General features: G+C 36.3%; 1 protein-coding gene across 2 annotated transcripts; it reads right to left on the reverse strand.

Moving 5' to 3' along the window:
• Positions 1-8,817: 8,817 nt before the first annotated feature.
• On the reverse strand, positions 8,818-11,622 carry LOC107767621 (NAC domain-containing protein 77-like). Of its 2 annotated transcripts, none has more exons than XM_016586675.2 (3): positions 11,383-11,622; positions 10,159-10,424; positions 8,818-9,687 (listed from the first exon to the last, which is right to left on the reverse strand). In XM_016586675.2, the coding sequence occupies exons 1-3, from the start codon at positions 11,513-11,515 to the stop codon at positions 9,091-9,093; spliced, it is 996 nt and encodes a 331-aa protein (XP_016442161.1). In that variant the 5' UTR covers positions 11,516-11,622; the 3' UTR covers positions 8,818-9,090. The 2 variants fall into 2 exon arrangements, with proteins under 2 accessions (XP_016442161.1, XP_016442160.1); XM_016586674.2 differs by having other exon boundaries at positions 11,362-11,616.
• Between the last annotated feature and the right edge of the window lie 4,496 nt (positions 11,623-16,118).

The following is a 16,118-nucleotide window of genomic DNA, read 5'->3' on the forward strand; positions in this document are numbered from 1 at the left end:
GAAAGGGAAAGGAAGGCGTATTTATGGAACCCGCCTATGCCATAAGCAAAACTACAAAGGCACAAGTGTATCACTTACGTGTAAAATTCCATTCCTCGAAAAATGGCAGAAACTCCACCGTGATAATATCGATAGTCCGTACTCGGATGAATTGGCTTATACATCCCCGAACCCCATCTTCTTCATCATCAACAATGAAAGGCATGGTGGATCGGCATCGTAGGGTTAGCAGACCTCGATGGTGAAAAGGCCGATACATCCTGATCATCTTTCGCAAGCCCTTCTTCTTTCGCAAAGAACCTAATCATCATCAATACTATCCTCCAAAATGACGGGTGAACCTGCACCAAGGTAACCTGGTACTTTTGAAAGAAGTCGAGCACAACCTTATCAGGGGTCCCAGCGTAAAGGGGTACATGTACATGTTCAAAAAACCCTCGGCATGATCCATGATGGTCTCTTCCGAGTAACGTACTCGCAGTACTACCTTTTCCCCCCATCCATAATCTTTCCTCATTGACTCAAGGTTTCCCTCTCCTATTAAAGAAATAAACTTCGAGGCATACTCCCAATGACCCCGAACATTTTGGTTCAAGAAGCCTTCGAGGGCGAAACTCCCTTCTCCTTGCCGAGCGGACCCTGGTGTAGCAGCCATAACTCTGGTAAAACTAGGGAATTGGAGCAGGAATTTGAGCAAGGGCTTCAAAGTTAAAATGGTAAAGGACCTAACGCAGGAAATAAGAAATCTATAAAGGAGGATAACTACTCGGAATAGCAGAATCCTCAAAAGAGGGAAGACAACCCTATATATGGAGAAAGTGGTGACAATCCGCCTACCTCAAAGGCCAACTAAAAATGCTGACTAAGGCATTTTTCGCTTTGGGAAGATGTACCAGCAAAATTGCCTTGGTCGTTTCATAACCATGTCATGCAATTAACGTTGTCGTACGATGCTTTAGGGATCAAAAACCCCCGTATCAATAAGCCTCGAGATGGTACCCGATCTCGAGGATCTCTATCAAAAAGAAGATAGGCTCCAAGAAGCCATTGACATCATTACAAGCCTCGAGATAGTACCCGATCTCGAAGACCTCTGTCAAGAAGATGATAGGCTCTAAGAAGCCATTGATATCATTACAAGCCTCTAGATGGTACCCGATCTCGAGGACCTCTGTCAAGAAGAAGATAGGCTCTAAAAATCCATTAACATCATTAAAAGCCTCGAGGTGGTACTCAATCTCGAGGACCTCTGTCAAGAAGAAGATAGGCTTTAAGGATCCATTAATATCATTACAAGCCTCAAGATGGTACCCGATCTCGAGGACTTCTGTCAAAAAGAAGATAAGCCCTAAAAATCTATTCATACGGACCTGATTTTGAGATGGTACCCTACCTCGAGGATTTCTGCTATTGAAAATGCGAGTCATCTACCCAATCCTCTAGCCCATGAGCTACCCGAGCCCGAGCCAATTTGCACTAGAAAACTACTAATAAAGCCTTAGATCTATTTCTTGCCTTCGGATCAAGTTAAACGCCCTCTCAGTTATTTTAATCCAGGGGCTATCCGAGTCTGGGCGTACCCTAATTCGAGATTTATCTATAACGCCTTAAGGCTATCTTCGCTCTAAACTAGAAACAAGTTTTCAAGTTGCCCGCACTTGAGCGAACTCTCACTCGGGGAATGCCTTCAAAAGCCAAAAGGCTATTTTTATTCTCAGGCATCCGAGAAAGTCCCCCCTCGAGGACTATCGATGGGGTCTGAAAGGCTAAGTTTCGTTCTGAAAATTCGAAGCCCTACTCTCATTCAACTTGAAGTCGGGGGTCCCAACGGCCTAAACTTGTATCAATTCAATCCGGGCTCAGCCCGATGAATGACAAAGGGCTCCACAGGATATCGTATTAACCAATAAAGGACCGAGGAAACACCTACACCTGGACCCGGTATTCAGACCAATCGGTAGAGTCATGCACTCAGATTCTTCATAAACGCACGTAAAAGGAAATCTGGCATAAATCATGTACAAAATTAAAGAAACACTTTTACATTAATAAACATTGATTACAGAAACCCACAAAGGGTCCTTACATATGATTACAAAATCCTAGAAGGGTCCTTACACCGAAATGGAGAAGCCAAGGAAAAAAAAAGAAAAAATGTATATAACAGCTACAAGTCTAATATGCTTTTGGGGGTACATCCTCGGGGGAAGTGTCTTCGAGAACCATTTCCTCAGGGCCTCCTCTTGATCTTTCAAACAATATCTTCAAGATTAAAGATGAAGCAAAAAACGATTAGGAAGAAGAAGAAAAAGATGAAGAAGAAACAGAAAAAGATGAGGAAGAAGCAGTAAAAGATGAATAAGTGGCTGGGTGAAAAATCTGGCGAGTATAGGTCTCGTCAGCACTACTATTGTGAAGCCACTTCTTGAGACGTTATAATGGTGTGGGATGCAACAATTAGTAGGTGGCACCACATCATTCCATGGAAAGCAAAAGGAGCGAGACACCGTACTGGGTAATTAGGGGAGATGAGCAGAAGTTTGTAGTTTGCATATCCTTTAATGCGAAGATAATTTCAGATTTCTATCTCATTACCTCGGGCCAACAACAACAACAACAACAACAACAAATCAATACAATCCCGCTCAGTAGGGGAAAGATCTGGGAAAGGGCCATGACGTAGATGATGAGAACACTACCATGTGACCTTAAGGCCACAGGCCTCAAACATGGGAGATAATAGTGGACGAGGATGAAGAGAAAAAAGGGGTAAAAGGCTGTTGAAGAATGTTTGAATGAAGTTTTGGTTCAAGAAGGCTTCCATTTATAGAAAGGGTGGCAGCGTAACTGACGGCACAATCAATGACTTTTAAAGACGTACTGGCAGGCGCAATCAATGTGTTTTAGGAAATGGACCGGCGGCGATATTATCGCTTTGGGGAATATAAACCGGCGTCACATTGAATAATTCTGGAAATATAAACCAATGGGATTCCTTAGTTATCGCAAAGGCTTACACCATAAGCATGACATCATCGTGGGAAGTTTGAAGAGATGGATATCAAAGTCATTCCTTATCATTTCACTCTAAGAAATGCGAGGACTATCTGTATACGGTAAAATCGGAGGGTCCAATTTTTGGTCATTAGGACGCTTCATAAGCACGTTTCAATAGGATCGAGATTATGGTCGAGTTTAGCGCCCGAGGGGTTATCGACGTCTGACCTCGGGGCAGTATAGATCGATAATCATGGTGAAAAAGTAGGAAGTTTCTAAGGCAGGCGACTAAAGCTGACCTAGTCTATTTGGCTAGTTCAAGCCCGTACTGTAGCATTAAATAGTTGTACCAACCATGTATCTTGGTAATAAATGCATTTGTACTATGTTGGGATTCCCCCTCATATATAAAGGGGACCCTTGTCATTTTGTAAGGGATATGAGACTCAATATTTAATATACAAGAACATTTTCTCTGCTTTCTAACTTAACATATTCTCTTGACCTCATTACTTACATTTATTGCTTATGTTCATTGTGTTCTATTTATTGTTCTTCATTTATTGCTCATTATTGGTCAAAAAAAGCTTCCATCAAAGCTATCATAACTGTTAATCCTCTATCGACTGCCCTCGATCGGGCGTCCGATTCGACTTCGAGGCCCCGTGTACGCAAGCTCGAGGCCCCGATCTCCAGCCATTTGGTTTGATTATTACATTATCTACATGCTGTTATCTTATTTTCTAATCTCTTACTTAGTATCCATTGCCTAACAACTAGCATAAAAATAGATCGCGTATTTTTAAAACCATAAAATCAAATCTAATTATAATTACATTTTCAAGGTAAACACCAATCTTGGTCTCGTATTCGGCTCGTTAGATCTCGAAAGAACGTCCTTCTTCAGTATCTCCAAGTGACCCAGCCCGGAGAAATCTTCCAATATGAACATGTCCATGCCATCGAAGAAGGAGTAGAGAGGATCCTCTGTACCCTGATCTCTTTCACTTGATTTTTCCTTGCCCGCTTGGGCCTCATCGAGCATGGGCTCAGTATAGGAGGGCATCTGGATGATATATATCACACCGGTCACCTCCTTCAGAGTAGGAATGACTTCTCGGGAGGTCATGACCCCCGTCTCCACTTCGGCCTCTCGGTTCAAAAAGGGATCGACCTCGTGGCCCCTTTTCTCGATCACCGCCTGCTGTCCGGCAGGGGTCAACCCATGAGCGACAAAAGTGTCATCTTCTTTAGGCCCATCCCTGAGCTGGTAAAGCAAGTCAGAGTCCGGAATCCGGGACCTAGTATTCTTCTTGGACTTGCAAGACCGAGTAGTCGCCCTCTCTTTTATCTATACCTTGGGATCTGGGGCACCCAAGGACTTTCTTTTCCTCTTCTTCTCCTCTGCAACAATCTGAGGCTATCCCAAAATGGAGGGTTCGATGGGTAAGGAAGTATTCCCATCACCATTCTTCGGCCTAAGTTTGGCGGTCTTAGGAAAACCTACGAGGGAAAAGAGAAATTCAACATCGTATAAGCTTGGGGCATAGTAACAACCATTCAAGCGAGAGTCCTACCATGAGAACATGCCTCTCATTTGCCCTTCGAAAGTTTGCGCCATATGAGCTTGTAGTATGACTTCTACTAGCAGATGCTTTCAATCCACACCTTTAGCCTAGGGACCGCATTAGGAACCCAAGAAACAGTTGCATGACCACAAAATACCGGCGATGAGAGAAGAAATAAAGGGAAATTGACACTTAACGAAAGACTACACTTATGAGATACGTTCCACTTCTTGGGGAATGGCAGGAACTCGGGAGGGATCAAATCTTCGGTTTTTACCCAAACAAAATGCCCTTTCCAGCCTCGGTCTCGATCATCGACGATGCTTGAAAAAGGGGCCTTGCTGGCTCGGCGAACAAGCTTGAATAGTCCCCCTCAAAAAATTTAGGGACTGTAAAGATGCAGTAGGTGGTCGAGGGTGAACTGAGGAGATTTGGTGTTGTTCACAAAATGGCTTAGGAGGATCACGATCCTCCAGAGGGACGCGTGGATTTTCCCGAGGCATACTTTGTACCTCTTTAAAAAAGCCAGGATTATCGGGTCAACCGGGCCCAACGTAAAGGGGTATGTGTAAATACTTAAATATCCCTCCACGTGGGTAGTAATATCGTCCTCAGGTTCGAGGACAACCACGTCCTTGCCTTCCCATCTACAATCCTCTCGGACTAAGGGAAAGGTATCTTCAGTAACAGAGCATATATATCTCCAAGCTCTTTTACCTCGGTCTTGTTTAGCGGAGGACTTCTCGACCTTGAAGTCGTCCCCGATGGAACAAGTCCCGAGTATGAAGCTTTTCATAGGAGGCTCAGAGAGCACCTCGAGAGCATCCACCTCGACATTTGCAACCGGGTGAGAAGACGAAGGGTCAATTTGCTGTGATACTAATTTGGAAGTTTTGGCCATCGCAAATCAGGAAATGTATGAAGATCTGAAGAAGGTGTATGAATATTTGAAGGTTAAAAGTAAAGATATGAAGTTCTGGGTTGAAAATCCGAGAAAATATATGAAGATTTGGAGGTTGAAGATGAAGATATGAAGGTTCAAGAAACAAGCTATGAAGATTTGAAGTTGAAAGCCTTTGTAAAGTTCGAAGGTTAGAGCAAGGATCAGAAAGTGAAAGATATGAAGTTAGAGGGAAATGTAACTAACACGCAACGTTTCACATCTCGAAGGCAACCAGCCAATGATCGACACATGTTCGAAGTCAGAATGACGCGACTAATGGGACGTTTTGACTTATCCGTCATCCTGGTTTTAACGTGCGAAGGAAGGAACCGGGTTCATCTATCATTTTTCATCATTTCGGCGAACTTACTCTCTGAAAAATGAGGGGACTATTTGTATATAGGTGAAACCGGGTGTAACATATACCCCGATTTTCCGGTGGGTCAAACGAAGCAAGGATATGATTACACGAGATCTGAGTCAAAGCTGAGAACTTCTTGTACCTAGGTTCGAACAAAATGCTCGCCATCAGACTTGATAGAATGACGCACCACGGACCCGGGGCAATTTCTGAGACTTCGAGAAGCGTATGAACGGTTGCACACGACTAACGAAGGGTCGTGATATCTGCGTCCAACCAAATACCGCGGTGCAGATCTCGCCCGTTGTCGGTAACAGATCAGTAATTAACGAGAAAGAAAGATTTTTACCTTTTTTAGACTTGTATTAAGGGTGAAACTCTCCTACTATATAAAGGGGAGGCTTTTTATTTCAATGATATATATTATAACACGCTTACCAAGACAATACAAGTTGATTTCTCCGCTTTCTAGCTATTGAAAAAATTCTTAATTTATTGTTGTTCTTCATACATGTTTGGCTTCAAACCAAGGGTCTGATCGAGGCCAAAAATTACTGTTCAGTACAAATCCGAGCCTGGTCGTAACATCGCAATTGATTTGGTTATTCATTCTATTTTCAATTCGTTTATCTAACATTTTGATTATTTGTGTTGAATCAATCCACTTATCCTTAAAATCGCGTATAAATTCAATTGTTATTCGTTTTAAGGGTAAATATTAATCTTTTGTTTAAGCTAACAATTTAGATATGAAAAAGGCGTAATTCGAAAAGATACATCTAATGTATATTTGGTGTACTTTAATATATCTTATATATTCTGATGTATAATATCATCATTATATCATTTATATAATTAAATATTAATAATTAAATATGCAATATTCTAGAATTATTCTTTAAATATATAATGGAGTTATTCTATTAAAATTATTTCATACCTTCTATATAATTCAATATTGCCAATTAAATATAAAATATACCAGAGTTATGTCATTATTATACCTTTTATATAACTAAATAATATAAATTAAAATTTACCAAATATGGTGGAGTCAAATTTCTAAGAAAATAGCAATAGATGGGAATTGGTTGAAATAATATGGGCGAAAATAGTTTGAAGTGATTGTACTTAAGATGTATTTAAGACATTATAATCTGATGTGCATCCAATTTTTCATGCACTTAGGACGTTTTGCTCAGAAACAGAAATTTTTTCTTCGAAATATAATAATTCAATGCTCAAATCTACTCCAAGCAACTCACTATCATAAAATACCGTAAACTACCTTAAAACTTGTTCACAAATACTATGTAAACCTGTTGTCACCTATGATTTCACATCAATTGAGGGGGAGGGGAAGGGCAAGAAAAGAAGAAGTAACTTGTGTAAAAAAATTTAAAATATTGGTAAGTTAAATAGGGGCGATCAAATAAGGTATCCCGCGAATTTTTTACCTTTTTCTTAGGGCCTCCTTGTCCCAAAGCTATGGAAGTAATTAGCATTAGGCAAATGGGGGATAAAATTCAAAAATAGCCACTTTCCACCACTATAACTAAAAAATTAATTGTTCTATGGAGTTTTAAATTTTATTGGTGAAACTCCAGGATATTACCACGGAGATTTTGCGGTAAAAAGTAAAACTTTATGACATAGGCTATTTTCAATTATAGAACCGAAAAGTGGCTAGTTCGCGCTATTACTACGGCAAATGAGCTTTCCTTAATGCAGCGCCTTCCATAAACTATCTAACTGATCATGCAAAAAGTTACTATGAGATTTTACATCATTAAAATATGGGTTTCTTTTTATAACTATATTATTCACAAACTCTGAACACTGTTAATATTTGTCATCAATTTATAAGAGTTACTTTCTTTTCCGTGTATGGGTTTATTTATATTTCTTAGGTACTGATAAATTATCCCAGCAGCATCATTTTATTTCCATTTTCTCCCAACTTCTCCCGTCATGTCATATTAAAATAAATAAAATAAGTATACATATGCGTTTAGAGAGATTTGACATTTGAAGTGTCTCCATATATAGTAAGAAGATTAGTTGCGATATAAGAAGTTTAATCATGTTCAATCACAAACCAAAACTCATTTCTAATTTGAATCATAACTATGATTAGATGTGGTAATTAAATAGAGTACACTAGTGTCGCATAATAATAATAGTTATATCCTTAGCAGACAAATGGAATTCAATGAACACCATCTTATTTAATGTGGTTGGTATTTTGTTGTAATAGTTCATCATTGAACGTATTTCATAATTTATAATAGTGAGTATTTGTACTTTGATATCACATCAGATAATATAAAACATCTTATGCTTGTTTATTCATTTCTCAGAGTTGAAGCTCGTAAGTTATGATCACGCAATGATTATTAGTTAAGTATATAACTCAATTATAAGATATTTTCACTGTTTGTATATTTTGCATAAATAGCTAACCTGGGGAAGTTACATATTTGGCCGCTCGATCAAAAATATTTATATTTTCTTGTCAAATTATGCATTATATATATATATATATATGCCGTTGGCTCTTTTTTTTAGGGCGGGGCTATTTAAGTTAATTTCTCTTAAATCATAAATAGTTTACATGTTTGAATAACAAAAACGCCAATGTTTGACTGATAAGAAATTAATAAGCAAGTAATTGAAGAGTGATGATTATCATACAGAGTTCTGTGTAGTCGTCTCATAACAACAACAACATATTCGGTATTATCTCACACCGTGGGGTCTGGGGAGTGTAGTGTGTATGCAGACCTTGCTCCTACCTTGTGAGAATAGAGATGTTGTTTCCAAATAAACCCTCGGCTCAGGAAAGCATAAGCACCACATTAATGAAAATATAGACAAAAAGGGACAATACCAAGAAGCCATAAAAAAGCAGAATAAAAACAACCAGATAGTAAGGTGATCAACATATCGAAGATAATTGTGTTATAATGTGGAAGCTAGCTTGAATAAAAAGATACATACAACAGAGACTGGGGATTTTCCCTAGTCAATCACATGAGTTGATCCTGATCAGTGATCACTACACTAAATTACCATGAATCTAGATTTTGACTTGGATTTCATGAACTTTTGTACCTACATATGAATTTACGAAATTTACAGTAAATATCTAAAGCACCAAATAGAGTCTTGACTTCTTCTGAAATTTATTGAGGGCGACCTCTAAAAGTCGTCACAAAAAGTTACCAAATATTTGAACCCAATTTATATGATTGCTCCTGTGGCTGTTGTTGCTGAACAGGATCTGATACCATAGAGGAAGAAGGCGCCTCGACTGCCAAGTTAGGGTTATTATAATCAATCCCAATATGAGAAATATTTTGTGTTTGAATAAACGGGTAATTATTGGTAGTACTAGTTGTAGCTTCTCTTGGCTGATTATTATAACCCCTAAACTGTAACGCACGAAGAAGCAAAGAATCCACTGATGGAAGATTAGAGCAAAGCAAGCTAGATGACCAAGCTGCAGGCAGCAATGGAAGAGTGTTGCTAATTGCTGCTTCTCTTGTTGCAGCACTAGCCAAATTCATGTTCAAGTTCATATTCATCATGCTCTCAGTGGTGTAATTCTGTAAAGAAATATTATTGCAAATATGGCCATTTGATGGAGTGGCTAGGCCATAGAAATTACTTGGTGACTCAATGTCCCCTAGCTCATTTGCAAAAGTGTAAGTCATGTCACAATTAGGTGACTCTTCGGATTGTGGGGATGATGATGTTGGCTGTGGTTTCTTTACAGTAGAACTCTTGTGGAAAACTCTACAGACCACCCATTCCTCCTGGAAAAAAAAGAATTAGTATGGGGTTAAGTAACATATTATAGTCAAAATTAATGGACCTACTTTTTTGTTTACTTTTATATATTGTAGTGTAAAATGTTATGTACATGGTGACGCCACCTAAAAGATAATTATAGATAATCATCGACTATAATAATGACAGATGTACATAACAAAGCAGAGGATCAACTAAACCGAACATTTTCGACACATAATTTTGGAAACATGTGAAAATTTACTAAATTTTTACTAAATATCACATATTAAACTCATAATTTTGAAATTACAATAGTTTCAGTGGTTAGTACATAAAATGGAACTCGTCGTGCTGAAATTACAATATTTTTAAAAAGATGCTAATCCAAGAAGAAGAAGAAAAGTAACAATCAATATCATGGTGATAGTGGGTAAAAAAAGATTTTAGGTTGTCAAAGTTAAATCCATTTTTCTGATTAATTAACGAATAATTACCTTTGAAGGTTTGAAACCAAACTTGGTTTCTAGTCTATATTCATGCATAACCCAGTTGGTTTTTTCACCTTTAGGAGCTCTTCCTCTGTAAAAAACCAGTGTTTTCTTCATCCCAACAAGGACTCCGCCACGAAAAATCTCCTTATCTTTGCCTGTTGTTTTCCAGTAGCCTGCTTCTGTAGCTCGGTTTGTACGAAGGCCTGTTGGATACTTTCGATCTTTAAGGCTAAAGAAATACCATTCTTTTTCTCCCATTGAAGCTTTGGCTGTAAGAGATTTAATTTAATTAGGATGTAAATTTTCATTTGTAAATATTTATTTATACAAGGTAAAGCTTTTAATATAGGTAACATAATTAACATTAGAGTTAATAATTCATAGCTGATGTTATTTTGTAACACGTTGATCAGAAAACTTCAGTTCTTATTTTTTTTCTTCATGTCCACTTATATTTGTGTGTTTATAAATTGTAGTAACTATATTTTGACAGATTTTGAAAACAAAAAATTCAAGTAATTTTTGAAGTTTTCTATTCACAAAACTTCAAATTATTTTAAAGTAGAAGGCATATCTAAACACAATTTCAACTTTCAAAAATTATTTTTTATCTCTTCTTAAAAAACTCATTTTTTTTTTTTACGTTTTAACCAAATTTATGTGCAAATGCTAGCTAAACAAGCTGAAAGGCAATGGTGGTAATACAGTATATATGAACATGCAATACACTATAACGTTTGAGTAAATACTTCTCTAGACATTGGATTAATTAAGTAGTAAAAATGGTAATAGATACTTGGAAATTAGTTGAGAAAGCAAAATCATTTCTTCTAGGGAATATATAGCATTCCATGTGTGTTGACTTTCAAGAAATTTCGAAGATAACAGCATAAAATTTTCAATCAAATCAGTCAGAAAACTAAACAAAATTAAAGTTTACATTTGTTTTTTTTTTTAAAAAAGCTCGGTATCAACGCATCCCGTATTCACGCAAGGTGTGGGAAAGGGCTACACTCTTAACCCTAAAGGAATGTGATATAGACAGACTATCCTAATGCAATTGGCTGTTTCTACGGCTCGAACCCGTGACGTAGAAATGTAAGTTTAAAATAAAGGATAAGACAAAAGAAAATAAAAATCAAGAATCATACTATATGCAACAAAGAGTAGAAGATGAGGAAGGGAAAGAGATGGAAAATTAGCTACCCGGAAGATCCCAAGGCTCACATTTATTAAGATCAACATCAGCAATGGCTTTAGCAGTGAAGTTGAAATCAGAAATTTTGTTGGTCAGATAATAAGTGATTAATTCTTCATCAGTGGGATGAAACCTAAATCCTGGAGGTAAATTTTCCTCCATTTTTTGCTATTAGCTAGCTTTTGGTGAGGAAATTAAGTAAACTCAAGAGGGAAGTACGGATGCAGAGAGCCTGGCTATAAAAAGGGTGACAAAGCTGCGGTATTTTCTATGCATATATCAATCTTCAGAAAGAAGCAGCCTTTTTCCTGGATTTATTTTTGTCTTCATATTTACAGCTACCATATTGACAAAGATAGTGTGTCAAGATTTTAGATTTTCTTTGTTAGATGATTACTATAATGCCATGCCAGATGAGCTACTATTCCGATTTTTATATATTCTCTAAACTGCCTCTATATGGAGTCTAGTCAATAGATATAGTTTATTACACTAAAGGAAATAAAATAATTTTCTGTGACGATCTTCTACAGCGACTATCACCACCAAAGGCAACTACGTTGTCGCCACTATATACCGGTGATTTGAGTAGCGACATATCTTTAAGTTCATTTTGTGGCGCATTTCTAAAATTTGTGGCAAACTTGATCGCCATAAAGCTAATGTAATAAAGTAAAATTAGCTATCATGGCAACTTCACTTGCCACAAAAAGTAGACAAATGAGCCACAAAAAGATTTAAGTATGTCGTTACTCAAACCAGCAACATATAATGGCACAGAAAGGTCGTCAGTGAAATTTTTTATTTTCTGTAGTATTACTAGATTCTACACATGAACGGTATAAAAAATATCTAGTAAACTTAAAAGGTTATTAGAGTTAACTCTACTTAATAAGGATTGGTAAATTAGTTAATAACCTAGATGAACAAGTGACCTACTATGATTAATAGGTTAAATTACATTGATGTTGTAAAAGTACATTACACAACAAGTATGTATAACTTATATCCATAGTTTACTAAACATTGTATATCGATTTTTCAAATGAGTTATAGAAATTGAATGGGCATGTACAACATATGATCGCCAAGATTCGTGGCTTTTTGCTCGTTGAATCTCAGCTATTTCATTCCTATATTTACAAGCTGTACTTTTTCAAACAGTTAGAATAAGGTTTAAACCGTACTTACTTTGTGCACTACTATATTAACAAAGTGTATATACATACGATAGACAAATTGAGGAGTCATGGTTATAATATACAGAGGCGGATGTAGTGTATAACTTACGGGTTCAACTGAACCCATAACTTTCGATGCGGAGTCAAAATTTGTATGTAAAAATTCATTAAAATTACAAAAATAGTAGATATGAAACCATAACTTTAAAAATATAATGAGTTCAATATTAAAAACATTAAAATTGAATCCATATGATTTAAATTTTGGATCCGCCTCTGACAATATATATACTTTGATTACGTACAGATATTCTTTTATCAATAGTATGTCCAACTACCTTCACCCATTTTTACCCACCCTATGATTCAGTCTAAATCCACAATTAGTTTGTTCAAATGATATCAAATTAAACTCCCTCTTGTCATCCTCAATATTCTATTGGCACTTGTTTATCCCTTCTCCTTTGTATCCCCATTAATAAATAAAAAACTAAATTAATTAATTAAAGAAAAAAAACCCTTCAATTAGCCAAGGACGTGGTGTATGTATTTTGGAGCATATGAAAATATATAAATATGGTTACTTCTTAAAATATAATCATTAGTTAACGAACTTAGAATAGATAATATAAATATATTGAGATAGTTAAGAATTGAGATGCCGACCTTGCTATCTTTTTCCCATAGTTTTTAGGCAAGAAAATGCCACTTTGGGTTTAACCATGTGTGAATAGACACAATACCAACAGTGTTATAAATATTAGGGTAACACCAATTACATGTTTCCTGCACAATCCCTAACCTAATCTTTTTTATTTGGACAAATTATTGCTTGCCTTAGTGGTTAAAACGATCACCAACCATAAGACTGCATGCCTATCGCCTTTGTTTCCGAGTCTTAATTTCAAAGCTTTCCTAGTTTAGAGGGCTCTTTTTCCTTTCTTGGCGTCGGCGGTGGACCAGAATTTGAAGATTGTGAGTATATTTTTACATCAACCAAAATTTTATTTGTATGTATAGGACGTCATTTTTTAAGATATATACATGCATATATGAAATTGTTATCGAACTTTCGAGTGCCGGTGACCTATCTTTTTACAATATAGGTCCACGCCTATGAGTTGATTGTATAAAAAATTATTTATTTCTACATGATCTAATAGTATATACTCTATCCGTTTTAATTTAGATGATGTAGTTTGACTCGGCACGGAGTTTAAGAAAAAAAGACTTTTGAAACTTGTGGTCTTAAAATCTTAAGAAGTACTTGTGGTCTTAAAACCATGATATTTGTGTGGTTATAAAAGCTTTTCATTAAAAGTAAAATTGGTAAAATGAAGAGTTTAAAGTTGAATTTATTTTCAATTGTAGAAATATGTCATTCTTTTTAAAATGGATTAATAAGGAAAGTGTGTCATCTGAATTGAAACAGATAGAGTATTTTTTGTATCGTCACTCGTTAGTATATAAAATTTTAAGTACTCGGCTATTCTCCCAACCTAAATGAAGACAATATTGAAAAACTCTAAAATCTCTCAGTGACAGAAAGGCACCCGCAACTGTGCAATACCACCACACGTGCTCATCAAAAGCACACAGAATTAAGTTTTTTAAAACCAAAATATCAGATTAATTGAGGTATAAGAACAAATTAAACGTGTTACTGTCAACTTAACTAATACTATCTCTTATCTACTAAGTATCAACTTTATGATCTTTGTTTGACAGAAATCACACTCCAGTTTTAGTAGTTATGACTCTTTATGCAGGTGCGCCTAATTAATATATGCATCTAAACTGATTAATTTCCCATGCAGAAAGATGGGCTTAATTTGTGTGTCTACCTTTGGATGGACTAGTCAATGGTTTGTCAACAGTGACTTTGCCTAGCTGTCACTGAGAGATTTTAGAGTTTTTCAATATTGTCTTCATTTAGGTTGGGAGAAGGTGCTTGACTTCAGGTGTAGAAAATTCAGGATTAATACATGCATGTTTTTGTTGACATTTCTTAGATAGCTCGAGTCTATATATAGCCTTTAAGAATTTCCAAGTTTTTATGGATTTTCCGGTGAATATTACAAATATATAAAAGCATATACTCCCTCGATATATTTTTTAGTTGTTTTTAACTTTGTGCTCCTTTTAAGAAAAAATAAGAAGAATCAACCCAAATAACCGGCCAACCAACCACTTAAATTAAAAATAATCGGTGAATATATAATATATGCATAACTTATGTATTGCATGTGTATAATTGTGTATAATTAATATATAATCTATGTATATGACTAGAAAAAGTAAATAATAAATATGGCCGGCTATTTGTGTAAAGATCCCAAAAAATAAATGAAATATATATTTTACAGTTTTACCCATAATAAGGATCACATTTTCAAAAGTTTTGGGAAAAGATTTGGGGAATGGGTAGTTAATGATAAGGGTAAAACAAGAAGAAAAAAAAAGATTGTCTTTCTCTTGATTTAGTATAATGAACAAGTTGTTGTGCCAAACTCCCATATCGGTGAAGTACCAATTTTGGTTGGTACTTCACCCTATAAAAGAAGGCCTAATGTTTAGGATTTAAACACACCTCTCATTTGTCTTCTCATCTTCTTAAGGCATTTGTATCTTCTCTCTTTAGTATTATTTCACTTGTATTTTTGGGGTGGAATAAAATATTGGTTGTGTCCGAGGAAGTAGGCAAAATTAGCTGAATCTCATAAATTCTGGTGTTACTTTTATTGTTGTCTTATTTATTATATAGTGGTTGCCATAATTTTTGGTATAGTAGTTGTGACTCATTCACACTATATACATTTGGCTTCCGCAACAATTGGTATCAGAGCCAGGTTACTGTCTAAGTATGCTCTGCGGTTGCAGCATAGTCTGATCTTCCACATTAGAAAAGATTTATCTTGGTAACTGAGTCAAGGTTTTGTCTGAGTATGCTCTGTGGTTGCAACTTAGTTTGATCTTCCACACCAGGAAGGAAATAATCTTGATTTGTGTCGTCAGCTATTAAATAATATTTGTGTCAAAAATGGGAGACAATAAACAAGAAGAATCTACATCAAGTGTCAATAATACGTCATCGTTGGTATCTTCGCTTATGACAAGAATTGTGTCAAATACGAAATTTGCGATAGAAATTATTGACGGGTCAGGACATTTTGGGATGTGGCAAGGCGAGGTTCTAGATGTCCTTTTTCAACAAGGGCTAGATCTTGCCATTGAAGAAAAGAAAGCCAGATGTTATTGGAGAAGATTGGAAAATTATCAATCGTGTTGCTTGCGGTACCATTCGATCCTACCTTGCTAGAGAGCAGAAATATCCATACACAAAGAAAACTTCTGCAAGTAAATTATGGAAAGCACTGGAGGATAAATTTTTGAAGAAAAATAGTCAAAATAAATTGTACATGAAGAAGAGACTGTTTCGCTTCACCTATGTTCCTGGTACCACAATGAATGAACATATCACCAGTTTCAATAAGTTGGTCACAGATTTGCAAAATATGGATGCAACTTTTGATTATGGTGACTTGGCCTTGTTGTTGTTGGGGTCACTTCCTGATGAGTACGAG

This window comes from Nicotiana tabacum, chromosome 8 (genome assembly GCF_000715075.1).
Source record: "Nicotiana tabacum cultivar K326 chromosome 8, ASM71507v2, whole genome shotgun sequence".
In the NCBI taxonomy this organism is placed as follows: Eukaryota; Viridiplantae; Streptophyta; class Magnoliopsida; order Solanales; family Solanaceae; genus Nicotiana; species Nicotiana tabacum.

Coding starts and splice junctions, on each gene's coding strand:
- LOC107767621 (XM_016586674.2), bottom strand. CDS start 11,515: ATGGAGGAAAATTTACCTCCAGGATTTAGGTTTCATCCCACTGATGAA. Junction 10,425..11,361: donor TGAGCCTTGGGATCTTCCGG/GTAGCTAATTTT, acceptor AATCTCTTACAG/CCAAAGCTTCAATGGGAGAA. Junction 9,688..10,158: donor TTGGTTTCAAACCTTCAAAG/GTAATTATTCGT, acceptor TTTTTTTTCCAG/GAGGAATGGGTGGTCTGTAG.